The following is a 27,584-nucleotide window of genomic DNA, read 5'->3' as shown; positions in this document are numbered from 1 at the left end:
CTCACTTTCGGGGATATTTTTGACAGTATTTTGCTGCTACTACGCCGCACTTCCCTCCGTTGTCCCACTTTGTTCACGCTGCAGCTTTTGTGCAGTAACTCAGTGTTTGTTGGCTGCCTCGACACTCCCCGGCTACGCTAAATCTATTTGATAACCCCACTCCTAACCCTCAGTGCCTCTCACTGTCTGCATCATGTAGGTATAATAATGACTGACAGTTCCTGTTAGACATGAGCAGATAATCTTTCCTGTCACCTGACAGAGGCCCTTGTCCTCATGTTTAACAGTGAGTCAGAGAACGCAGATCACCTGCTTTTGACAGTGAATTATTCATCCTCAGCAGCACGAGATATACAAGATCTATTTGCAATGTTGCAATGACTCAATGCAAACTAGGCAGTCGCAATGGCTGTGTAAGGACCTTTGCATTAAATCACTACAGCAATAATGAACTCATATCACTTTAAAAAAAAAAATCTAAAACATATTGAGGAAATGGCATTAACAAAAATATGAAAGAGGAGTTTAGGATGAGGTGACATTTAATAAAAAAAACTTTTATTTGCATGAAGTCAAATAAATCCTCTGTTATGGCAGGATGCCAGTGTGGCTGAAAGAAATGAGAAAGAATATAACAAACTGATCGCCTGTTGTCACAAGGGTCGGCTATCAGCTATTTAGCATATGGTCTGTAAAGACAATCTTCACATTACTTCTATTTATTAAATTATTATAGTTGTGTCATATCCAAGGACACTGTCTGTATCAACTTGGTAACAAAAATTGAAGTTTTCTCCCCTGCTGTGAGTTACTTTTTTTTACCATACCGTAAAATATCCTGATTTAAACATTCTATTTACATGACAACTTTAACAGGAACTAATTGGATCAACGAACAGGATCGGTTGTCGCGTGCGTTCAAAAGTCTGTTACTGTAGACTTCAGAAGCAATGGCAGTCACCGTGCTGGTTATACCAAGATACTGTACCAACATAATATGTCAAGATCTCCAGAAATCAAACAAATGAGTCATTGTTATGGCAGAAAAGAGAGATGTCCTCTATGGGCTTCCGTTGTTGAGGACTACAGCAATAATGCTCATGTGCTAATCTAAGATTGTGAACATGGTCAACATAACCCCTGCTTAACATGATGACTTTGGTTTCTATGGAAACGTTTACATGCTGACTGTTATCACGTGTCGGCTGTATGCTGTTCCTCGACTGGTTTGTCCCTTCTCCTCTTCGTTTCTCTCCAAACCTGTTACTTCTGTTTTGTTATGGGAATTTAGTTGATATTTATTTTATGATTTAGCTCTTAGTTTGCCTATTAACAATCAATGCCTTCATTCTGACTTTTATAAAAAAGGGAGTTATAGGAATATCCTGGGTCATGTTGTTGGTTGGTACTCGTCACATAGGGGCACTTCAGAGTGGGGCGTGATAATCGTTCAGCACCACGTGCCACTGTGCCTAAGTGCAGCCTCAGAAAGCTGCTAGAATGGATGTGAAGATCTATACATTTATCACAGCATGCCAATTGTATACAGTATTACTTGCAAAATAATCTAATTGCAATAAAGTTTGTCCTCATGTAAAGGATTACACTGGACTAATGTTTTCTACTGGTGAAACCTTATCAAAATACTTACCACTAAATACAATGGGACAACTCAATTATCACAACAACAGCTTAAGAAATATTTTTCATACATGCTGAGTTATCAAGCCGCCAAACAGGCCGTACTGGTTGAATTGTTTCAGACCACTATGTCTAGCTCTTGGGCAAATAAAATGTATTCTCCACGTTCTCCTCTGATTTAATTTATTTGCTGGACTTTGTCTGAATCGCCCAATAAAGCGTCAAACGTTTGGAGAAGTCCACAAGCTCTCTGCTCAGTGCTGCTCCTCGTCAACATTGGTGGTCTATTATAAGACAAAACAATAACCATTCAAACACAGAAGGGATAACAACTGTCCTCCCACGGTCTCGCTTCAGTATCTTACCATCTCCCTATCTCTCAGCCTCTCCGCACTGATTGACTGGAGTGTGTTCGCCTAGCCAGTAGTTTACTAATGATATCATTCAGGGCTCCAGCTATCACTCACATCCCACATAGGGGCTAAAAAGCAAACAGCCGTCATGACTGCATCTCATCTCTGCATCCCTTCCAGATAACAAACCCCAGAGACTGCAGCCAATTAGGATCGAAAGGAGCAGCACTCCTTGTGCTTGACTTGTCTCTTTCTCTCCACCAAAGTTGTTTTGTGTGCGTCTAACAACTTACACCACAGAAGGTAAAAGATTCTCAGAGGCTGTCCTCACTGGGTAGAAACCCTTTAAAAGTCTGCAGCTGCCAAAGCTGTGTTTGTTTTTGTTTTTTTCAAACACAGCGTGTGATTCCATTTACTCCAGATAGTTGAGAAAAACCCACTGTGGCTTCTGATTGGTCAAGGTGAGAAGCAGAGAGTTGGTAAATGGGAGAAAAAAACCCCCCAAACCTTTTACCTTTGTAAGTGAACACCAACATGTTTGGTCCAAACCAAGATACAGAAAAAAGAAAAAAAACAGTCAGTCAGCCGCGACTTGTAAAGATTTACATTTTTTGATTTCAGAATGAATAAGCCTTCGCTGATTTCATGTGCAGCCAGCACACATTTTTCACATTACAATATTTTCAGAAAGCTCATTTAAATACATAAAAAAAAATACATATATATAGCCAAGTTTGGTGGCGCTCATTGCACAGGGGACTCTTAGATGGCTTCCTCTCACAAATGGTGCCATTCCCATCTCTACCTGATTCCCCGTCTCCAAGTCTCCGAGGACCTGTTGGGGGGGGGTTGGGGAAGTAATTTCAAAAGCAATTCTTTGCTTGAGGCTACAAGGATCTTTTTTTTTTTTTGATGGATGAGGTCTCCCTAACAATAAAACGGTACAGCTGACAGAGGTAATTCTTTATTAGCAGACACATAATGAGGATTTACTCTTTTCATCTGTCCTCCTCTTTGCTCTCTCCCCTCCTGACTGTCACCACTGGGGATGCATCACTCTGAGCAGCTGGCCCAATTTATAACTGGTCATCTTGAAAGTGTTAGCAGGTAAGGGAGGACAGGGACCAACAAGGCCAGTGTATTACTCCAGTATTACTCTGACTTAAAGACAGGATCATAATGGGTGTAGCTTGATCTGACTGACTGCGCCGCATCAGCTCATTAAAACACAGCAGAGTGACCGATGGACAAAAGAACTGAGCTTAATTAGCAGAGTGGGAGAGAGCAACACCAACTAACACTGAAAGATGATATCAGCGCTTTCTGGAAAAGACCTATAGAAAACATGAAACAGCAACATGGCAGCACTGCTGCGAAGCAAAAAATAGAGATGGCATCACCCGAGCCAAATACCTAGACTCGACTAACAATGACACCAAGTACTGCTCCAATGAAAGAAGTATCCATGTATAGGTGGAAAAGCTCTCCTTAAGACATTTTGCTAACTTTGTTTGACTGAGTACAACATGACAAATTGTGGTTTGCTTTTACTTGGCAAATAAAAAACGAAGATGTTTCATTTAAAATTAAATTAAATAAAAAAAAAAAAAAAAAAGACATTCAAAGCCTGAGAGAAGAACATCTCATGTGTCCTTCATGCTCCCGTTGGCACACTTGATTGACCAATATGCCAAAATGTAGAAAGAGGCTGTGGTTGTACAAGAGTCCTTCACTGCAAAGTCAATAAATCTGAAAGTTTGAAGCCTCTCCTCTCCACTGTCAAATCAACGTCTGCAGTGAAGCATGACAAGCAGCAAATGTAGCATAGAACTCACCACGTTTGTGACGTGCATGTAACCCCCCCCCCCCCCCCCTCCCTCCCTCCCTCCCTCCAGAAAAAAACACACATATACACAACTCATACACTGTCAAGTTGTGCTGGATCAATCGAACTCAACACACTTCTGTTGGAGAGCTCTCTTTTTCTGTTCAGTTGTCCGTACAAAATCATTTTCTTTTTAAATCAGGAAACACAGAGACTATGGTGTTAAAGGCACTTCCATGAACAAGCAAAGACCCTGACACACCGAGAGCAAGCTGGACAGAAGGCTATATGATAAGCTACCTCTCAACAAGAGCTGTCTTTTGCCTCAGTGTGTCAGAGAGATAACCTGTCTCAGCTGATTGGAAGTCATTCAGCCCCCCCCTGAAGGCAGACGAGGCAGCAGAGACAAGTCACCAGGAGGGAAATCGAAAGTAATATGGCTGCACAGCACTGAGGCTACAGGTGGGCTGTGATGGGTTGGTTGCAGCTAAATTAATGGAATATTCAAAGAGGGTAGACTTACCCAGATACAGTTAAAGCAAAATGATCGAAAAAGGAAAAGAAAATGTAAGACATTTGCAAAGAGCAGCCTCCAGAGCTGAGAAATGAAGCCAACAAAGAAGTGCCAGAAACTGCAGTTCCTGGACTGGCCACTTGAGGCTGGTTCCAACTGTGAGTTGTTTCCTAATAGGGGCGCACGCACATGAGCAAAGTTGTCCTGTACTGTTCTTAAGATCAATTGCCCCCCTCCTCCTTTGCTCCGCTGGCCTGCACTCACACTGCTTCACGACTAATTCATTGGGCTTGAGCGCATTTACCTCTTGTACAGAACGTCGTGATACAACACACGCACACAGCTTTATGTTATTATGAAGCGCGCTCACTTTACAAGAGAGGCAGACTTGAGAGAAAAATGAAAAAGGGACGGGCGGTCGAGTCTGCATCTGCACATCGGAAAACACAAAGAATGTGACCGCTGCATTACTTTGTGGATTATTTTGAGTCAACACTGCGAGAATACTCCTCAGAATCAGAATTGTTTTTTATTGCCAAGTACATTTACATATACAAGGTCAGGAATTTGTCTTGGGTGTATTGGTGCAAAAACAGTCAACAACTTAAAGGGATACTTCACCCATTTACATGAAGCTGTGTATCATTAGAAACATGGTAGCAGTGTTGAATTTCTCGTCTCAGGGCAAAATGAGGGCTGGATTCATGACCATTCAACACTACTACCATGTTTCTAATGATACACAGCTTCATGGAAATGGGTGAAGTATCACTTTAAATAGAATAAAATAGAATATAAGATGCGATTACCGATACATAAAATAGATTTTTAAAAATGTCCAATATAAAGAATAATATAAAACACAAAATGTACAAAGGGTGCATCCTGAATGAATCTTTTGGTGTCTCACGATTCGATTCAATTTCAATTCTTGGGGTCAATATTAGATTCAGAATTTATTACAGATTCAAAACCATTCTGGATTCATGGATCAACATTCTTTTATTGAATCAGTGCAGACTTCAGGATCTACTCCAGTCCTCTGTGAGACTGGCTGAATTTTATTGCTGCTCTATTTGGAATTCCACTGACTTACAGAGCTAGCATTAGCACTTAGCAGGGAGGGATTAGCTGAAAATAATACATTTTTGGAAGTTATGAATGTATTTCTAATCTCAGAAGATAAAAATCTTAATTCTTACACAAATCAAATATGTCTTTGTTCTTCTCTTGAGGAATGACCTGGTATTTAATATAATCAATATTACTGCGTTTCGACTTTACAGCAGCCATGCTGTGCTCGTCATACCCGGCTTGTTAGCTTGTGCAGAGTTTCTAAAACAGTTATTCAACACAAGCTCTTTTTGCTTTCCTGAAGTCTAAATATGGTGAAATCCAACTAGGCAGCAGCCAATGAGCCAATCCTGAGGCTTCAAATAAACATGAATATGTCCTTTCTCCTCAGGCACCCAGATGAGATTATGCATACACTGCAGTGATGAGGCATGGGCCCTATTGGCTCCTTGAGTCAGGAGCCAGTGGACATCCTTTCTGTAACTCACTCTTTCACCAAATGGATCGCTGTGCCTTGAGGCAACTCTCAGACATTGCTGGTAATTACACATGGCATCCTGGGAGTTCTGGCATGTATAATTACTGGCGAGGATAAGCAGCCTGCTGGAGGCAGGGCACAAGTTTTCCTTCGCCACAGTCCTTTGGCTGGATCACCACTCCTTGGCCAGCTGGACACAGTGTGGCACTCATCCAGCCAGATGTCAAGAAGCAAAGAGATAATCATCTCTATTAGGAGAAATGAATGCATTCCTCCCTCTTTTGCATGGGCTTGCCTTCATAGACTTAGACTCTCCTTCTGCTTCTCCCGACTCTGTGCAAGCTGTTCTGATAAATATTCAGCTGTGTAATCCAATATCCTGCGCATCATAACACAGGCTGAACAGCCAATGTATGTCACAGGATTGATGGCGCGGAAGATTTAAAGGCATTTTTCACCATCTTGTTTCACTGACTAATGGTAGCATGTCAACTTTAATGTTTTCCTTCAACACCGTTTTTTTTTTTTTTTTTCCAAGATTGCATTCTAAAAATACTCTCACACTACTGAAGTGTTTCAGGGTGAAAAAGCAGATCCCTGTTTAATAGATTCTGCCTGGATTACTGCCTTCTCGTTTTTACCCTCACTGAAGGGATGTCCATAAAAACATTCTTGGGGGGGAGGGGGGCTGTACATCTGGGAGAGCTGGCATGTCCACAATTTTGAATATTATTGACTTAAAGACATGTGGGACCAGACTTTAGAGTATTAGCGTATTTATTTTCATTTTATATCCACCCTTAAACGCAGCGACTCCTCGCCAGGAGCCCCCTTTCATGTTGTTGCCATCGTCAGACAGACAAGCGGCAGTAAAATGCTAATAAATTTGACTGGGAGTGCAATGATGCTCGCTGCTCTGATCTGAAATTCTGATTGATGAATTGGAGCACTGTGAGGCTCTCAAGGTGAGTCAGACTCCTACCAATTTAGAGACCCTTTTTCCAAGGCAGTAACACACCTCTGCTCATCTCTCACTGCCACTCCCCTACGAGTCTACACATGACATTTCATTTTCTCCTACTTGTTATGGGGAGCCACGAGTGGGTTTTTGCTTCAAGAGCCAAAACAAAGTGGGGAATTCAGCAGATCAGAGGACGAACCGAACAGCCGCTCTGGTTTATCCTGGATACAAACACATCATTTTATCAGCGACAGAGGCAGCTGTGTTTGTTGTGAACTTCTACAAAGTCTGGACAGGCTTTTGCAGTAGCATTATGCTTAAATATATTTACACACCTTTTACACAAACGTTCAACTACAGACTTGGAAATTAGCTAAACATACAAACTCTCTGTGCGGCACAGCAGGTTCATGTTTTATATTGCATTGTCCCTCCTGAATAGGAATAATTAAATATAGCTTCATCCATCCATTCTATATAGGCAATGTGATGGCATTTATAGCTTGAGTTCCTAACTCTCTGGTACTTTTTTTCCCCCTTTCAAAACACCCACTCCTTCCCAACTCACACACACACGCAGGCTTCTGAGCATCCACTGCTGCCCACTCTTATTAATGGATTTGTCTCCGGAGATACCGCGCAGACAGGGAGCCTGCCGGTAGATTTTTTTCCTCAGCAACACAACCAAAGGCTGCAAACCAATTCAATGATTACATATGTAGTTTATCTATATAGTCTTGGATTTGCTCAATGCTTGTGTCGGAGCTACATTTAAAGCACAGCCTTGATTTGTTTGCTTAGTTTTAAGAGTGACCTCCGTTGCTGCGGTCCACTCTCCAGTCGACTGACCTGTGTGTGTCAGACAGCTGAACTCTTAGATCCCTCAGGCGTTTGTGTTGATAAGTGAGTGCAATAACAAGCATCCATGAAAACTCAGACTGCTGGAATGGATACAAGACATAGGCATCAAGGAAAGCAACTTGCTTTAGTGCTAATTGCTGTTGCCTCTATTGACTTAAGGTGAGGATGTCAGCCAACGCCTTAATAGATGCAGACCAGTGAAATCTTGCAGTGTAAAATTGAGCAAACATACAGCAGGTGTTTGGACTTTAACAGAGGCTGCATTAAAAGGGAAATGCAGGTGTATGCAAATGGGAAAAATGTGGTTCTTTAAAAAAAATTATCTGTACTCTGGATCCTGAACCAGGAGTGAAATCACTCAGTCATAATGAATGGAATGTGGGCAAGACTGAATAAGATTGTATCTTAAAAGTCACTTTAAAAAACTGTGTGCTAAGAGGATGATTCACTCTGCACTGTGAAATAATAAATTGAGTATAAGGAGGAGTGTGGTTCGAGGATGCGCCGCCTGCAACCCAATTTCAATGATAACACTGCCATCTAGTGGCCACGAGACAAAATACAGTGGGCACAAGGGCAGGCCTTTTATATTCACTATTGGGTGGATAGTAAAGAGAAACAGATGATATTATTAGAAATGAATGCTAAATCAACTAGCATGAAACTCAAAAGCTATTCTCACTGACTTCATGGAGAAATGTCAAAAGATTAATAGGCTTTGTTAATCTAGCCCTGCACCCTCCCAATATATTTGATAGGATGTGATTCTGGGTTTGACTGCATCAGTGTGCCATTCAATACAGAGACATTATTTCATTGTAAAGTGTAGATGTTAAAACAAGAATCACTGTTGATATACACAAAAACAAATAGATCCAATAATACGATCTTTTTTTGTCTGAGTAAAGAATTCCTGACAAGAACAGTCCAACGCTTTTTTTCTATTCAAATGCTTTAGAACCGGGTTTGTAAGATTAAAGCATGAATGGCACAGTGAGAAGATTTATAAGCTGTTTACAGAGGCCACTGGAAGTATTGAGGTCAACTCCAAACACAGCAGGTTACAAAGTCCACTGTAAGTTTGGAAAAGCAAAAAGGAGAGCAGCCCTCCTTACTTCTTCAAACATTGCAGGGGAACAGTGTGCCACATTCACACTTTAACTACAGCACAGGTTAAGTCACATGAAAAACATGCCTTATTTTCAATCAGAAATGATATCTCAGAGGAGATGTTAGCCGAGTGGTGAGAGCTCACGATCCACGTATAGAGGCTGTATTAGAGGGCGGCCCGGGTTCAAATCTGACCCGCATGTCATTTCCCACTCTGTCTGTCCCTTTCCATCACCATCCAGTGTGCTGTCGATACAATAAAAGGGACAAAAGTCCCAAAAACAAATCTTACAAAAATTACATTTAAAAAAGCAGAAGAAGTTACACACAAGAAAAAACATCGGCTTCATGACACCTGTCACATGTTAGATGATCATCTGAGAGGAGAGTTGAGCAAATGAACCACCTGTACTTTTCTTGAGAATAAGCAATCATTGTTAGAAATGATTAAAAGAAGGGGTTCACAGCAGATTGTTAACGGTTAATGTAGGCTTTGTGGGCTGTCTGGTAAAGTTAAGCCGTTTTTTTTCTCTACACTAATAATTCTTGCTCCCAAGACACTCAGTGTTCATAGCGCCACACAGAAGTCTCTTCTGTACATCCAACTGCTCCCTATGATCCAGGCTCTCCACAAATTCAGACACCAGCAGAAAAAAAGACTTAAAACCTCCTCCATGAGCCTCTTTCCAAAAACTTTCCGCTGGCTCACACTTTCCATTAAAAGCAGTTATAAGAAGACAGTGTGCCACAGAGAAACTGGCAGGGGTAAGCAGAAAGACAAACACTCAGGAGTGCCAGTGTGCCATATTCTTTATTCCATAGAGGATAACTTATTGTGATTTAGCTCAGCAGCTGGGAAACTTGGAAAACTGAGCTCATCTTATGTGTCAGAGACAAGAAAACGTAACGCTTACCTATAGTAGTCCTACACCAGAGACACTCTGCCCTTGATCAACTTTTCTGACCGGGGTTACTGTGATCTTTGGCTGGTGTGCCAAATACCTCTATTTTGCCAAATGTTTGTTGAATGGTTCAAATCAAATGTTTATAGAAACATATAGACCCTTGTTGTTTACAGTGCTGATGCAATTAAAAGGTAAACAAACAAAAACATAAACTACTTTGTTGTTAGGTCTTGGAAAAAGCAATAAATGGCTGTTTAGCATGTGGGAAATTGTATCAAACTTCACCCCGTGTATGTGTGTGTGTACGCTCCTCCCCTATCAGCTGGATACACAGTAAACATTACCGTCTAACAAGCAGCTGTTGTGCAGACATTTCTTGTTGACTGGAAACAAAACTCGTGATGAACCGCGGGATGAGATGACATAAAAGAGTGGGACAACCACAGATCCCAGCTGAGGAACAAGCTATTTAAATAAAGTTCAGGATCCAAATGGCAAGTGGAGGTTTACTTCCTGTCTGCATCGGGATTGTGACTGTTATTTCATAAATATTCAGACTAGACAAAGGAGGGGTCAATTACACATGTCCATCAGCTCTCTGCACAGACATGTGAAGTTTGCCCTCTTAGGCCACCGTCTTCGAGTCAGTAGCAGACATTGCACAAGCACCCTGGAACAGCACATGAGAGGGGAAAAAAATATCAACAGTGCAACGTGGCATTGAACAGCTCAATGGTTTCATCATTCAGCCTCAGTTCCTACAAAAGGACACTTGTACACCAACCCCTTGAGTCTTACACACCAAATTTGGTTCAATTATTTCTCCTCATTTTGTACACAATCCATTCATTTGATGTACCCATGCCCTTTCAAAATGACATTTAAGTAGACTGAACAATCACATTAAAACTCTTTTTTTTTAAAGAGCTGCATGAAAATCAACAAGCAACAACTCTGATTTTTGTCCAGCTTTATGTAAAGCTGCAAACATACACTTTTTTTCAGCCTCTACAATGTAATGGTTTGATTTATCCCACCATTAGACACTATATGATATATTTTGATAACAGATGTTAAGCTTGTCAAACTAAGAAACTTTCAGATATCTCACAGGATTGGGAGATTTTGTGATGGGGTGACAATTTGATGGCATTTTTAGCCCCGTTAATAGAAATCCCAAAGATAAGACCAGAGTTCAGTGCATCACAGAAACAATCTTCATTACACTCTGAAATGGGGCCACTTTAAGGTTAATGTATAACTCTTTAACCCTGGATGTGAGTCCTTTCAGATGGACTGTAACATCTTATCGGAAAGTAACGCACTGTGGGTGCTGTGATTATGTCATAAAGTCAGAGTATTATAGTTAAGGGTCCTAGATTCTCACCTGCTTGGGGTCATCGTAGAAGACACTGATGGTGCTCAGCTTTGGCCCGATGCTGCAGGTCTCTGTGTAGGCTGCACCGCAGTCCTTGTATGATCCCTCTTTGAATTTGTAAGCGAAGGTAACATTTTTGATAGGAGGTGGCCCAGTCTTTATGATCACGTCGGACAGGAGTCCCGAATACACCAGGAAACCCACCAATGTCACAACCAAACACACGAGTAGCACGATTAAAAGCAGTACCAGAATTAAGTCGGACATGGTTTCTCAAAGCGGTAACGTTACAGCTGAAGACAATGTGAAGCCTAACCCGTCCTCCTCCAGGTCACATAGACCGACACTGTGCTCCAACAGATTCAAAGAAGAACAATGGCTTTGCCAAGAACGGACTAAATTTAATTTTCACGACAGAAAACCCGGACACAAAAGAAGAAACACTGGCTCAAGCTGTAAGTTAAAAACTGTTTGTTTGTGGTAATTCCCAAACAGAAGAACATACTTCCTGGTTAGACCATTGTCGAACAGAGGGGAGGGTGACCTATATATATATTTAAACCACGTTGCATATATTTCCCACAACGTCAAAAATTAAATATATTTATGATCCATATATTATATGGATATTTTTATCTTCAAAAAAAGTTCAAACCTAACCCTAATGTAGTGACTGTAACATGCGCATGTATGGCAAAGAAACCTTCTGTTCTCATTATAGTGGTTTAAGCCGGAGAGGTGCGATTTAAGGCTGCGGTCAAGCCAGCCTCGCGCTGTTTTTAAGGTGCGTGTGTAGTTGAAGCATTACAAGAAGGGCATCTGAGATTATTAAAAATAAATGACCTGTTTCCTTAGACTTATCTCTGTAAAGACTGGTAGTTCAGAACCTCATACTGTTGTTTACCAAATATCAAGAAAATCTCATGTACAACCTTTTTTTTTTTTTTTAAGCTATCTGAAAAATGAAAAAAAGAGCTATACTCTTTGACACGCTCAGAAAAATGATTAATAAATAATCCACAATAAACATGTATTGTGAGTAACCATACATTGATCACAAATAAAAGATGGGGTTTGATATTGTTTATTAGAAAGTCAAGTATTATATTTATTTTTTCAGTATAATATATATATATATATATATTTATATTTTTGCTCTTATCCCTCACAGTAAGATTCAAAGAATAATAATTCACAATAATTCATTAGAAAAACTGAATAATAAAAAAACAGACAAAACCATCTCCAAACATATTTTTATTTTGTTGCAAACAACTAGAACAAACGGAAAAAAAAAACTTTTTTATATAGAACCCCGCCTGCTGTGAAGCGATATAAGATCATTTTAAGAATTGTTTCATCTTAAACAGAAATTCAAACCGCTAGAGATACAAACATCCACAACCATTTCTGCTGTGCCTTTAGGGTCATTGCCACAAACAAGATCAGAAAAATTAGGATAATTTAATAGTACTTGTGATCGAATAGTGCACACTGAGTAGCAGTAATTTATACTGTTAAAAAGGAAACTTGTGAAAAAAACAAACATTCATCTCTTTTAGAAGTCAAAAGGTGATCCACAAACAGGGATTTGACAGAGAGAAGTTTAAAAACCTAAGGAGTTCATGTTTCTTTAGTCAGAGTCGTCTGTAAGATCATCTTGATCCACATCTTCTTTTCTGTTGACCGTCCGACTTTCTTCTGAGTCTGTCTCCTGGGCCTGATAGAAATAGCAGAAAAAAAACGTTTTGGAAACTGGCAAAACAGAAACTATGAACTTTTTTGCATAAAGCAGCAAAACTTGACAATGTAGCGTCTTGGAAATATCATGAAACAAACAGATTTCTTAGCAACTGCTTCAGCCACTTATCGTTTGCGTATTGGAGAGCTCCAGTTATCTTATCAGCCCACTGCCTTGCACAATGTCAACTGCCTATTTACTGAACTGTGTGCTTTAAACTTACTGGTCCACTAAACACTCATGACAAGTGTTTGGCTTGATTATATAACTGTCTGTGTCACCACCTTGTGCTGTTTATCCTTCAAGAAAGAAACTGACTACTGACTACACTGAGCGCTTTCACACTTAACTCATTCACATTCATAAATAACTGCCATTCATGCACAGTGTGCGAGGCAGCGGGAGCAACTTGAGGTTAAATGTCTTTCCCAACGACACATCGGACATGTGACTGCATGAGCTGGGGATCGAACACCCAACCTTAAGGTCACAGCCGCCCCGTACACTTTCTGATGTTGTTGATGCCACCAATTGTTTAAAACTAAAGACACCAGATATCACAATAACTACAGTTGTGTTTCGTATCATAAACATTAAACCTGAACCTTTTGAGCTCTTAGTTTATTATAAATAATTTCTGTCAGTTTTATCCTCTATTTCTTGTTCATGTCACTATTGGTATTGCTAACTCTTGATTATATTGTCCAGATAACTTTGTTTAAAACCATTTAATTCTTCTTGGTAACACTTTTTTTTTTTAAAGAACCCTTGTCATACAGCATTAAATACATAAAATGTGTCTACATCAGTTGCCAATCCTGTATCTGTAGCAGATGGGGATGTAAAATGGCAGGTACCTCGTCCTCGGACTGTTCCTGTGGCAGCGGTGAACGTTGCTCCTCGTCATCCTCTTCATCACTCCCCTGTGACATCTGAGAAAGAATCTCTTCACCCTGCAGTGCACAACATGGTTTTTTCTAAGTTAAACGGCACAAATATGAATAAAGACGTATTCTATGTGTACTTTTATGTCTCACCTTCAGGTTTCGATTCTTCAGGTTGCCGATCCAAAAAGCCTCCTGACAGTTGTTAAGCGTCAGCATGGCCTTTACCCTGAAAAGAAACAGCTCCAGGCTCTTCTTTAAGGCTGGAACGTGGTTGGTCAGGCTTGTGTCCTGGAGAATCTGAGAGCCCACACACAATGACAATATTACTAACAGGTCTAATGAGAGGTAAAAGAGTCATGTTCCACTCTAATTTGTCTCTTTTTTATGACGATGGCTATATATATATATATATATATATATATATATATATATATATATATATATATATACCCATTTATTTTATATATATAAATAAAAGTATAAATCAAAAGTATAAATTAAAAGTTTGACCCCTAGTTACCTTTGAATGTCCACACATGTGATGGAGCTGTCGGGTGCTGAGCTGGAAGGTCTTCAGCAGGCTCTGAACATCCTCCTTAAAACGACCATACATCACAACACAGTGTCACAACACTGGCAGCACAGCTTTTTACATGTCCATACATATACATAAAGGAATCTTGTTGTTCCTGTTACTGTTGGTGTACCATTGTTTAAAATATGAAGCACTGTTTTTATTCTGTCGATGAAAGGTGCTTCACAAACTAAAGCTCTTTTTCAGATTGCTTTGTTTCCCAAAACCTTGTCGCGTCTTTGCACATTCATATTGAGTCTGTGACTGCGTAGCTCCACGCAGACGCACAGTTGGCTCAGCTGAAACTGTCTCGTCCCTGTCACGCCTGTTACTACCTCTGAGGAAGGGATAGATTTAGGGATCACTTGCCCCCCCCCCCATTAAATATGTGACTCTCAGATTGAAGGCGATACCTCACAGGGATGTATTTATCACAGCTTAAAAAGGCAGAGTGAATAAGACTCAAGTTCTTATTTCACTTGTTGAAGGAGGAGCTACGAGTTTTCAGAAGGCTTCCCCTGCCTTCATATTTTTTGCGTGCCTTTTTTTGTCTGATGACATATTCCTGCGTATTTACATCTTTATGTCTGAATGACAACAATACAGCACACAGAACTGTATAGTCAAACAACAGAATGTAAAATGTTTACTAAAGTTAGAAACATCAACAATGTCATTTACTCGTGCCATTGTCTCGATTCAATGTCAGTGTTTCATTTGTACCTTGTGCTTTTTGAAACTGTTGTCCAGAAGTGGCATCCCCAACTTTAGGAAAGAGTCCAGGAAGAGACGACCATACTAAAGATAAGAATATAGTAATCAGTTAATGACACCAGAAGCAGCTTCATCTGAATGTTGAGTCTTTTTCAGGGTGAACAGACATCTCACCTTTAGGCACACGATGAGCACCGGCCGAGAATCAAACACCTGTAAGACAAGATCAAAGGACAAATAACTTAAATGATGATCTTTTTAAAGCCGCAAAAATCCAAAACAAATGAAAATCTATCGTGATTAATAAGTACTAAATAAATTCAGAGACCTTAACGAGGTTGACCAGACTTTGGAAATCTCGGACAGCCAGGCTCCATGTCAGCAGCTTCTCACTCAGAGCCTGGACAGAGGAAATGAATTACATGTATAAAAGTGAACACACAAACATGAGGAGAATTGTCTCATGTATTACTTTTATTATTTACTAATTATTTGTTGTACATCATATAGTTTAAAAATGGAGATGATAAAGATGTATTTATTAATAGTTATTTTGTATATTTTAGGGAGCTGAGTAGTGCTGTGTATAAGGTTTAGTGCTTAAACAGAGAATTGCACAGTGCGACACCTGGTGGCTGACCTCAGTATTGTCACTGATTTTGCACGGAGGAATCTTCCTCGCAGCTTTTTCTAGTTCTGCCATCAACACTTTATAGAAGACCAGGAATGTCTGCCTGAAAATAAGAGAGAGAAAGACAAACTCATTAAATAACTGGATTTAGTCACCCTGCACCGTCACACTGCTTGATGCGCTAACCAAGGCTGGATTTACAACATTGGACATGAACTCATCTAACAGCAATTTAAGCTACTCCTGTGAACTTGCTAACTCACAAGCACCCTTTTATTGTCTGCTCATGTAAGCACAAGAGGATCGAGGGTGCTGAGGATCTACCTGCTGAGAGTGGGCCAAGTTGCAGAGCTCTCATCTTTTGCTGCGTTTACGAGTTCAGTTACTCCTTTTCCAGCGATCTCCTCCACTGCTTTCAGAACATCATCCACATGCTCCAAGTACATTCTGCAGAGAGAGAGAGAGAGAGAGAGAGAGAGAGAGAGAGAGAGAGAGAGAGAGAGAGAGAGAGAGAGAGAGAGAGAGAGAGAGAGAGAGAGAGAGAGAGAAGAGAGAGAGAGAGAGCGAGCGAGAGAGAGAGAGAGAGAAAGAGAGAGAGAGAGGAGTCAAGAAGGGATCAAACATATTTTATAGTTATCAAGAATGCACTCATATAAGAGGTAAAAATGCACAAACATCTTGTTTGCAGTGAAGATGGAGAAAACAGCAAATGTGATGAATGACTGAAAGTGGTGTTTTTATGTTCAGTCATCGTGAAGGTTCTTACAGATAAAATACAGATACAGTCAGAAAAAAAAGCTAGATGTTAATGCCGATAAAGAGAAAGATGTGTTTCTGATATTGAGCAGTTTAAATGATTTCTAAATGGCCACAGAAACCATCTGTACACAACTTCCTGTCATGTATGAGTCATTGAATAAACCCTATTCATAAATATGTGTAACATTTATTGTTAACACATTCTAATACAAACATGCTGTTTTGCTTTCCTTCACTTCAGGGTGCAACTTGTTTTTGTTTCGTGTCATGACGGTCTTTAATGACTTGCAGACGAACCTCAGGAGAGTGTAGAGTGCATCATTAAACTTGCTCCCTCGCTCCCTCTCTCCGCTGGCTGTCACCCACTCCTGGCTGAGGAAACGTTTAGCTAGGGAAGCTAAGAACAAAACACAGAATGTATTATTATCACAGCTGGATTAGGGAGATCTCTTTAGAGAGAAGGGGTTACAAAAAGCTTTTTTTTAGCAGGGATTATGTTGAACCAAGAAACTTTTTCATTACAGAATCTGATACAAGAATGGTTGAAGGAAAAGGTGTGAAAACGTTCTCAACCTCGTTCACTCCAAAGCTTACTAAGCACCTTTATTTCCAAAAAATGTCGCTAAGTTGATTGAAATGAAATATGATGTCAGACTGACCGGTCTGCTCTCTGTTGGCAGCAGGGTTTCCTCCTTTCTCCGACACAGTGGACAGAAGCTGGGAGAGACACAGAGCGGTGGTGAGACTCGGCATCGTGCTTCTGAAGTTCACCAGGTACTCAAAGCTGTGTCTACAGGGAAAAGACAACACGGAGAAAGACACATTTAAATCTTTCAACACAATGAAAACCCTGTTATGAGCATGATTAGATAGTTCTGGTATCAAGTTTTTGGTGGATTTCATAATTATTTAGCACACTTTGTTATTCTCAGTTTTATCAACTATTATATATTATCAACTCCTCATTTGCCTTCAGCTTGTCCTATTTGATTAAAGAATGACACATGATCTTTAACAACCCAGAAATCCTACATCAGAGTGTCTACTTTGGCTCTTTATTTTCACCACTCACTTTATAAGCTGCTCCATGGTCAGCTCAGCACCTCCCTCTTTAATTCTTCCAGCCAAAACTCCAAGCGCCTTCTTTAGTAAGCTCAGCTGTCCTGGCTGGCTGAATCCAGACCTGACGCACAGAAACATTTACAGCAAACAGGAACAAATGACATGCTGATGTATTCAATGTAATACTGCTCCAATGTTTTATAGATTGCAACCCTACGTCAGATATATATTCTTTTCAAAGGGGTGGAAAGTTTACAGTAAATTTCCATGGGAAGTTCCAAGGGAATTATGGGAATTTATGAGGATTAAGTGGGAATTTAGGGTAATTTAATTGAACTGTATCATTTCCAAGTATAAATATCATGTATCTTGTCTTAAGCAGATATTCATGCAAAATAATAACTAAATTAAAAAATAAAAAAATTCAACAGATTTACATCACATTTAAAATATATATTACCCCATAATATCCTCAAAACTTCCATTTATGTAGTCCACGGGTTGAAACGTGTGGCTTCAATAATCTTGTGCTCTGGGCTCAAAGTGAGGTCCAGGGTTCTAGAAATCATCTGTGCATGAGATGGAGGAGTGCACAGTGCATGTAGGGGGCGTGGCCTCAGTAGTCCTGCAGTAAGCAGTGTGCTATGTGCATGTGATTGAGGAATAGCATATTCTAGCGTACTTGCATGAAATGGGGTTGTTTAAGTCAAAATGATGCTAAAATACATTTTATTCCACCCTGTTAAAAACCAACCTTCAATTTTGTAAATTCCCATAAATTCACGTTAATTCCAATGAAAAGTTTCCAACTTTTAAAATTCCCAGAAATGTGCAACCCTAATCCAACATGACAGTCAGCAGTTTTTATCCTCCTCACCAGCTGAAGGTGGAATTTAAGATTTGCAGAAGCAGCTGGTAGGCTGAGGACATCAAACGGTGCTCCTGAACATCTGTGGCCGGCCCGTCCACCACGCCATTGTTCTCAGTCAGAACAGTCTGTGGAGGCGGGAAAAACATGCATAAATGTTTGCAAACTCACTGCAAACACATTTTATAGACACCTTGAAGAAAGAGATGAAGACCGTTCTTGTGATCTGAATCTTCTGTTGTACCTGGAAGTGATTGTGACAGTTCTCCAGATGTGAGCAGAGAGTGGGCAGCAGCTGGATGCAGCAGGAGGCGATATCCTTGGAGCTCTGCTGTTGTAGATGGGAGAAGCCCAAACTCTTATCCGTCCTCGTCTTCAGTGAAGAAAGAACAAAAAGTAATGACATTTTATCCTTACGACTGTTCCTTCGATGAATGTCGGCAGGTGCTGTGCTCATGGTGGATTTATGTCAGGGCTTTGTAAATGATATAACAAATATATATATCATCTGTACCTGCTCTTTTTTTTTTTTTTAAGAGTGTTGCAATAACATTTCGGACCCGTGCTGTATCACTGTATGCATTCAGTTATTTTCCGTACCTTAAAAAAAGGTGTTCTCTTGGCAGGAGCAGCTGTAAGACTGAACTCCACTTTTCGTAGCATATCATCTAGCAGGAAAACCAGCTCAGCAGGACCCAGCAGAATCTCCTCTCGCACCTGAATGGTGGGAGAAGTTTAGATGTAGAATAAACACTTAACGACACACAAACGACACAATCCAAAAAAGTCCCCATGCTTCTTTCCAGGTTTGGATATTTAGATATCCCCACTGCATGAAAGGCCATGACGTTTGAAGGAAGACAAAACAGTATTATTCCATGTTTTACCTTTGAGTGGAGCTCAGAGTCTAGTAGTGAGCGTGAGAGCAAGCCACACTGCAGCACACTCAGCACCTCCATGTCCAGCTCCCTGAAGAACTGTCTGTAGGACACCAGGCTGACTCCTGGCCGGATCTCCTTTTCTTTCTCCTTCTCTGGTTGCTCCTTTTAGGAGGAGTGTGAACCGCAAGTTTGAACACAAAATACAATGTTCTATCGATTCTTTGAGCGCTGATACAGATTTTTCTGATGTCCCAAAGTCAGACACATTTAAAGACAGGTGATTCAATTACTGAACTCTTCCGGACATGTAAATGAAAAACTGATTTTTTTTTTTTTTACATCTAAGTTTCTTCTGTGTAAAAGAGATGACTAGGAAAGGTCTACCTGCAGAGTTTTATCTGTGTCCGTCGTCTCGTCCAGCTGAGAGCTGCTCCCTGAGGAGTTCCTACCGGAGGCCTTCCTCTTCTTCCCTGAGCCCTCTGAATAAAATCATGCCATTCATTTATAATCATGATGGATTTGATTTCGAACAGAGTCACTGATTAAATCAATGTGGGGAAAAATATCTGCTGTGCTGAATGGTTACCTTTCTTTGTCTTGGTTGCAGGAGCAGCAGAAACTGGAATAATCCCATCAGTGCTTTCTCCATCAAAGTTAGCAACAGGTGGAACGAAGCCCGGTGTCCCTGAGATACGTCAACGGAAAAAAATAATAATGTTGTTTTGTTGTTGGAAAGTTGAGTAGGCCTGACACCATGTTGTGTTAATACTGAAGGGATCACCTGACAGCGCTCTCTCCAACAGTGTCTGAAGGTAGGTGATGTTCTGAAGACGAGTCATCACTTTCATCTTCATCTCAATTTCCTTGAGTCTGCAGAACCCATTGACGACCTATCACCAGACAGGGGTAGGAAACAACTTTGCTCACACGTCTTCTACCTTCGAAGGAAAGTTGGGACAGATCACTCAAACCAATGGGACATGCAGTTACCTCTCTGAACCAGTTGATGGCGTGAAAGAGCAGAGTACAGAGAAACTCCCTCTCTGGCTTCGACAGGGTGTCGATTTTCTCCGCGACGTCCATGTCTGTCAGGAGCAGAGGGCAGCCTGTGTCCCAGGACGTTCAAAACAAAGAGGCAAATTCATTTACGGGCATGGAAATGAGAACAGCATGGTTTGTTGAATGTGTGGCTTCCACTCCCTCACCCAGCAGGGCGTCGATCTCCTCCAGGTTCCCCTGGTGCTGTTTCTCTTCACAGAGTCTCAGGAGGCGGAAAAAAGGAGAGAGACACAGTGGAGACACTCGCCTGACACCACAAAAACACGGAGAAAAACAAGCATCATCATTAATCACGTGCAGCTACTATTAGCAGTGTTTTCCACAGAGTGACCAGAAAGACACCTGGGCGGTGAAAATTCATCTGCTCAAATTATCCACGCACCCGCAAAGACACAAACAGCAGGAGTACGCATCATGTATCAAAAAGGTCAACTTCAAACTGTGCTAGTTCAGCACAGAATCTGAAGCAAGCAGCTGTACATCAACATTATTCAAAGAAAAGCCAGGAGAGGTTTTAGTTTTAATATGAGAAAGGCACCTTAACCAGTACGAATAGAAAAGAGCTACACAGACAGTGGAACTTGTCTTTCCCTCTTTCTCTGAAGCTGATGTGATTCTGCTCGCTTGCTTTTGCAGGGAGGAGCAGTGAGGACTTCCTCTGGTTCCTGACAGCTGGCGACGACCTGCACAGGCACCGCCTCAGCCAATCAGCCGCGAGGTCCTCGCGAGTCTGCACTCTCTCGATCTCTCTCTCTCTCTCCCTACCGTTCTCTCATTCTCGCTCCTGCATGCTAGTGATGTCTGAAAATGTCTTTTTGGAGTGGCTGACCTGTGAGTCTTCTTGGTTTGACTCTGCTGTTCTCCTTTGTTCTGGAGGTCTTTGGCCAGGAGAGGCAGCAGGTTGACAATGATGCCTCCCTGACTCTCATCTTCCTCCAGGTTGTACATCACACGGGCCGGGAAGGGATAGGACCTGAGAAACAAGGGTAGGAGGTTTAGGAAAAAAAAAAAAGAAAAAAAAACTAGCTACAGAAATAAATGTTTCATGACATCTTGAAAGCTAACTTTCCATCACTAACCCGGGAAAATCTGTGCAAAGATCCACCACAAAGTCATTCTGAAAGTCATCCAGGACACTCTTTGCGATAGTTTTCTGTTGGAAGGTGACAAAAACAGGACCAGATTGCTGAATCATTCGTCATTCTACAAAGCTGTATGCATGGAAAATAAAACAACAACAACTCTTTATTTAATTTATCTATTGAGACGAGGTAAATATTTGTTCAACACTCACCTGCACCTGTGGGTCCAGAGTGGAGCTCAGGATCAGGTTAGCCAGTTCATCATAGTACAGCGCTGCAGATTCAGCTGTGCTCTCACTGCTCGACTTCACCAGCTCCAACAGGGCCGTCACCTGCGACCACAGACTCGACGTTAAGACTGACAGAGCAACAGCTTCCTGGGAGTGAAGACAACATGTCTGGAGCTCCCCCTGCTGACTTGCCGCCGTGTAGGTCATAAACTCCACCTCTTCCGTGTTAACAGAAGGGACGTGGATCAAACTCTAAATGTCAGATATGTCATATCATTTAGGTTTGTTTGTGTGAGTCGCGCAGCGAGTGAATGCGTAACTAACACCAACACAAAAGTCACTGAACTTTCTTCTTCAGTCAGACACCAGAACCTGGTAAGTTGTGGACTGGACCCATATGAGAGACTTCTGATAAGCTCAATGTGTGTTTCCGTTTGTTTTGTTTTTTTCAGCCAATTCTTACTTGCAGACTCTAGTCGCAGGGATATTCTGGCTTCATCCTGTTAAAAAACAAGGGGGCTAAGGCATGACGTCCATTTGTATATTCAGCCAATGACTGCAACAAGTAATTATGAAGACATACAGGAAAATATCTCCCGACCACAAACCTGCTGTCACAGGCACTGTGTTCAGTTAGCAAAGCAAAACCTAAGCACCAAAGCAATAATGTGGACATGTAGTTGCTGTTGTAGTTTTTTGCAGTAGAAGCCATTACCATGATGAGCTGTTTTTGTTGTGTGATTTATTTCAAAGATAGGCCACATTGCAGGTTTAGTTATTAGGACAACCACTCACAGGGCACCCGAAGGCCTCGTGATAAGGTCCCCCCCCCCCAATGAGAGAAGAAAGTGCATCGTAACAGACACATTGATCATAAACAAAGGAAACATGTACCTGTCTGAAAGTCTCTTGGGTTATGGAGGCATTCTGGGACTCCTTCCCTTTAAGCCTAGATTATTAAACAGAGATTATGAGGCCGATATAGAGAGAGACGTAAACTTAAGAAATGTCTAATAAAGCTGCTGGCTTTGAGTGACAGCTCCTACCTGCCGGCCCCCATGCTGCCCACAACCATAACAGCACCAATGATGCCGATACGTTTATACTTTGGCACAGTGCTGGAGAGCTGTTTGCGGATCACTATGTGCATGTCGTCCTGAGGGTGGGAACAAAAAGAAGGAAAAAAAAGAGTTGGGGTCAGTTGATGTGAGGACGACAAGAAGAAGGCAGAACGATGAGGTGAAATGATCCAAGTCGACCTGGATGTGAGATCCCTGCTGCTGTTGCCCAAACGCCAGTCTGCTCAGAAGGTGGAAGAGTCTGCGGATTTGCTGGGGCGTGAAGTTGTCCATGTAGTCCAAGATTCCCTGTGTCGGATTATTTGGAGAGTTCAAAATAAAAGTGATTCAATAGTAAGAGAACTAAATCTTCTGCTAGCTTCAAGCTGTTGGCGCATGAATCCAGCGTGTGTGACCGTCTCCTTACCTTGACAAAAACAGCATACAGGGCCATTTCGGAGGGCTTCTCTGTTACCAGGATAGAGAGCAGCTCCAGAGCCATGTCCACCTCCCCACCTACACCACTGCACACATGAGTCACTAAAGAGCCCACCACCTCCTAAAAAAACACAGCATAGGGGTGAATGGATGTCATTTAGGTCCATTTATAGTTTAAAGAAAATCACTTTAAAGCATTTCAACAAACCCACCTGCTGGCTGTAAGAATCAAACGCAGTGAATGAGTGTCTGTACATGTGTCCTCCAAAAGGCCCCACGCAGGGGTCAGGGGAGCGCAACAGACCCTGAGCCAGAGCCAAGATTGAGGGGAAATACCCTCGCATGACCTAAAGTAACAGAAAACAAAACAAAAGTTTATCATCACACGTTATCAAAACAAAGGGCACTGTGCTGCTGTCTTTTTAAAATCAGCGTGTTTTTCTGATCACAGTCTGAACCACCTGAGCGTAGTCCCTGAAGGTCTTTTGGAACAGAGCCTCCGAGATCAATCCGGTCCTCACTTTCACCTTCAGCAACCTCTCCGCCCCCCGCCGGCTCTGGTTGGCGTTGGTTGAGTGCAGGATGAAGAGCACCAGAAGATCAATGACCTGTCAGAGCAGAGCACATATGAAGGAGACACAGATGGATTCACATCCTCACACAGACAAAAAAAAAAAAAAAGAAGTCCTTCATTTTGTTTATTTTTCACATGCTTTGCCACCAGTTCGAAACATTAGAGTGTACGAATGGTCTGTATGACAATATGAAGTAATGATGGCTGAGTGTTTCTTCAAACATGGAATGATGATAAAATAATTATTGGTGTGCATCAGGAGAGAATGTTTTAATTTTTTTTTTACTTTTTACAGCTGGAAAACGGTTGTCTTTTCTTGTGCTGTAACATACTGCATGTGCAAACAGGGATCCACCCCTTCACTGACGCTTACCACTCACTTACCTTATGATCGTACACGCTGTCAACGGATTCAATCGCCTAACCAAGAAATTCAGAGGAAAATCAGTGAGCAGCTTTGAAAGTCAGAAGAATGAGTGCCATAACAAAAGGGAAACAATTCAAGAGCATGAACAAGTATTCACGAGTTCAATCAGTCTCACCTTGAGCCAAGCCTCCGATATTGACTTCTGGAATCGAACAGCTGACTTGATCCCGTCTAGAATCAGCGCGACACTGTCCTGACTGCTGCCTGTTGCCGGTGTGGAGGCAGACCTGCTCCGACATATCAGAAGAAATCTTGAGCATACTGTACTACTTCAAAGAGCTTCCTGACTAAAGCATGAATAGTTCAGTCTATTTACAAATGGTGTTGGCTTACGCTCTTGATCCTTTGTCTTTCATGCGGCTCTGGGAGGTCTGCAGCACAGGAGGGAGAATACACTGCTCCAACTCCAGCTTTTTACGAAGATTACACACCACCTACACGTCACAGAAGACGGCCAACACTTTTAAAAAAAAATACAAGTACTCGAACAACCAGGACGTAACTAATGCTTTGTATTTAAAATACACAGCACTTTGGGTGCGACTCTGACCTCACATGCATCAGAGTCTGAGACAGAGTGGAGGACGAACTTGACCACCACAGGGAGGTCATCGAGCTGCACTGCAGCCAAAGTGGCCATCACAGCTGCACGGACCTGAGACAGAAGACAGTAACAGGAGCGGAACTAAGCCTTTACAAAAAGTAGGAATAAATGAAATGGTCTGAAAGAGTGTGTTGTCTACCTCAGCCAGTAATGAGGAGCTGAGGTTCAGACTTGATAGGGCATCCAGGATGGGGACTGTTAACAGAGTGTTCTCCTGGAGTAACGCGCTGCAGAAAACAAAACCTCTCAGTTATAAACATTCAGTGCAAGTACTACAGATCTGATGCAGACGTGTACTGTACACACTTGAGCTCTCTGGCTGTATCATTGTGCTGGGAGTCCTCTAGGATTTCTGGCAGGCTGGTGATGATGTCACGCTGAACGTCCAAAGGTGCCACTGAGACCAGCTCCAGGAGCTTCACAGCCAACTCCTGCAATCAGATGAGACAGAAAAATGGGCAACGTTAAAGACTGTAATCGCCATCTAGAACTACACAATGGTTAAACTGAAATAATTATAGGTCTCATGGAGGAAATCAGCAAAAATGACTACTCCACGAGCAACAACACCTATCATTTAAGGAATGACTACCTTGCTGTCCACGACTCTGTCCAACCATTTAAGCTGGTTTATGATAATGCGAGGAACACTGAGCCCCCCGTCTCCAGTGCTGTGAAGAGAACAAGACGGCACTTAAAATTAATCAATGGGGATAAAAATGGTACGAGTTATTTAAAGTAATGTATATGATCTACTGACCCATCAAGCATAAACTCGGGAAGTTTCTCAAGCAAAATGTTAATGATGAACGTCTGTATGAAAGAGAAAAGTAAATAAAGTGTGTGTGTAGGCAGAACACCCAGCAGCACATGACGGTCATGTCTCAAAAAATGTCTTTTTTTTTTTTTTAAATTGTGTGACATCCAGCAATCTTTTGAGGAGCAGAAAAACGTACCTGCAGCATCTCAATCCCCAACAGCATGCGCAGAAGACTTTCTTGGAATGAGGTGACACCACTTCAACACAGGGAGAAAAACACATCACGTCACATAGACCCGAACATACAGCTGTCTAAGTCGTAGCTGTGAGCGGCCTGAATCGGGCCTCTGATGTTTATTTACTGGCTACCTTGTATCTCCATCTTGCAATTTTGGAACACACGGAAGGAGGCAGTTCCTGAAGCGCTCAGGATCCTCGATATGAGACTCCAATCCAGTGGTGAACTCCTGCACAATCTGACGTCGAAATTGATGATTAAAAATAAATCTCCCAATGTTTGCTGATGCCGTTGTCAATCTCAGACGGCAGAGAGTCACTGACAAGTTGACCTCTACCACAAACATCCTGATGTCAATGCGTCACTCTGGACATCTTCGTACATCAGTTTGAGATAAATCACCCAGATCGATGTTGATTTGTAAAGGGAGGGGCGTGCACTACTTACCCCGGGGTAACGTGGACTCTTCTGTAACTTTTGTTCTATCTTTTTTTGAAAGACCACTTGGTCCACATCTAGAGAGAGAAAAAAGGTTAAGAAAGGAAAGAAAACAGAAGTGGGAGAATTGATTCAATTTACAGGCCAGATGGGTTTTTTTTTTTTATCTTGGACTGAGTGTGTTTACCGATGTCATTGGATGTGCCACCTTGTTTTAGGGTGACACCTGCCTCTCGTAGAAAGGTGCAAAAAACACTTTGATTTGTGACCTCTGAAGTGGATTCCCTTCGTTGGCGACCAGTGCTGCGACTCTTCTTTGCTTCTATGAAGAGAAGAGAAGAGATTAAATCTTGAATGTAAAAGAAAAAAAAAGGCTGGGGTGAAATGACAAAGGCTTGCGGTGTAGGGACATGATGGATATAGATGTTTTTACTCCTGTCAGTTTTAGTTATAAGCCTGTAACATTGTTTTCTAAGTGTGCAGTCAGTGTACAGGGGGATTTCAGTGATGACATTAGGACACCATGGTTGGTAGACGTCAGGACATCACTGTAAAAACCTGCACTAGCAGTTTAAACGAAACTTACTAGTTGATGTAGTAGTCACATCTTCTTTATCCACAGAGGGGCGTCGCTTTTTACGCATCATCTAATGAAATCAAAAAGGAAAGATTTAAGAGAGCTGGACAAGGTTGGAACAACAGAGATAAAACCTTTCCTTTCCAAGAAACACAGAGAAATACAATAAAAAGATAGCAAAAATACAATAACTACAGCTAACGACAACGTGTACAGACATTCACTGACTGCCGAGTCATCTTGTAAATGTATAAAGTCGTATCAAGGTGATGTTATTGTCAGAATGAGAAAAGTGAGACATACTTCAGTTAACAGAAAAGCCCTCAGAAAACGATATTACGAGCTCAGACAGAGGTTACAAAACAAATCTTCCGCGCCAATGTAGTACAAACGTCATCGACCCCAGCTAGGGATCATCTGCTTTGACTTTCTCTAAGAAACAACGAAAAATACCAAAGACGTATCAGAAAACTCGAATAAAGCAACTATTCCATTTCAAAATAGTTCCATTAAAACTTATTTTTATCTAAGCTAAACTGAAATTTCTATTGTGTTATTTAAAAAGTGGTCTGACGTTTAACGTTATACAGAAAGCCACATTTTTACGACTGTCTCTAATTTTGTAGCATTGGGCTGCTCGTTTTTAGAAACCATTTCGGCGTTGTTGGGCGGGGATTAGAACTCTGTAGATTAGAAGTCTCTCCGTTATACGCCGATACAGAAATCGTGCAAATGCCAATAACAACGTACCTGCGCTATACTATCAAATAATGTAGTTGTTTTTTTTTTTTACATTTAACTTTGCCTCGCTCAGTTTACTCATAAGGCTCTGCGTATGGCATTAGTTTTCTAACTTCTTGTTCTACAAACCCAAGGCCCTTT

At 41.4% G+C, this 27,584-nt stretch overlaps 2 protein-coding genes across 2 annotated transcripts in view; both read right to left on the bottom strand.

The window, feature by feature from the left end:
- tex264a (testis expressed 264, ER-phagy receptor a) overlaps positions 1-11,617 on the bottom strand; it is a 58,643-nt gene extending 47,026 nt beyond the window's left edge. The window contains exon 1 of the mRNA XM_079340774.1: positions 11,110-11,617. Coding sequence (XP_079196900.1) covers positions 11,110-11,367 — 258 coding nt within the window. The 5' untranslated portion in view covers positions 11,368-11,617. The remainder of the gene's footprint in view (positions 1-11,109) is intronic.
- Positions 11,618-12,344: 727 nt separating this feature from the next.
- On the bottom strand, positions 12,345-27,332 carry fancd2 (FA complementation group D2). The gene is made up of 44 exons (XM_079340733.1): positions 27,006-27,332; positions 26,712-26,772; positions 26,313-26,447; positions 26,135-26,202; positions 25,819-25,925; positions 25,646-25,706; positions 25,450-25,502; positions 25,282-25,360; positions 24,996-25,120; positions 24,829-24,916; positions 24,636-24,740; positions 24,419-24,519; positions 24,201-24,312; positions 24,043-24,078; positions 23,546-23,692; positions 23,297-23,431; positions 23,074-23,205; positions 22,848-22,955; positions 22,635-22,744; positions 22,483-22,537; positions 21,571-21,690; positions 21,356-21,429; positions 21,106-21,249; positions 20,423-20,523; positions 20,208-20,323; positions 19,999-20,107; positions 19,804-19,902; positions 19,602-19,696; positions 19,224-19,379; positions 18,937-19,053; positions 18,581-18,709; positions 18,346-18,464; positions 17,479-17,589; positions 17,066-17,196; positions 16,704-16,803; positions 15,972-16,094; positions 15,657-15,750; positions 15,345-15,416; positions 15,191-15,229; positions 15,026-15,100; positions 14,249-14,323; positions 13,879-14,025; positions 13,699-13,794; positions 12,345-12,820 (listed from the first exon to the last, which is right to left on the bottom strand). Exons 2-44 carry the CDS (start codon positions 26,770-26,772, stop codon positions 12,734-12,736), a joined length of 4,347 nt encoding a protein of 1,448 aa, XP_079196859.1. The 5' UTR covers positions 27,006-27,332; the 3' UTR covers positions 12,345-12,733.
- Positions 27,333-27,584: the final 252 nt, after the last annotated feature.

The sequence above is a fragment of the Symphodus melops genome, assembly GCF_947650265.1.
Source record: "Symphodus melops genome assembly, chromosome: 4".
Taxonomy (NCBI): domain Eukaryota; kingdom Metazoa; phylum Chordata; class Actinopteri; order Labriformes; family Labridae; genus Symphodus; species Symphodus melops.
Note: the sequence above shows the minus strand (reverse complement) of the source record. Positions and strands in the feature narration are given on the sequence as shown.

Coding starts and splice junctions, on each gene's coding strand:
- fancd2 (XM_079340733.1), bottom strand. CDS start 26,772: ATGATGCGTAAAAAGCGACGCCCCTCTGTGGATAAAGAAGATGTGACT. Junction 24,917..24,995: donor GATACAGCCAGAGAGCTCAA/GTGTGTACAGTA, acceptor TGTTTTCTGCAG/CGCGTTACTCCAGGAGAACA. Junction 22,956..23,073: donor TGTATGCTGTTTTTGTCAAG/GTAAGGAGACGG, acceptor AATCCGACACAG/GGAATCTTGGACTACATGGA.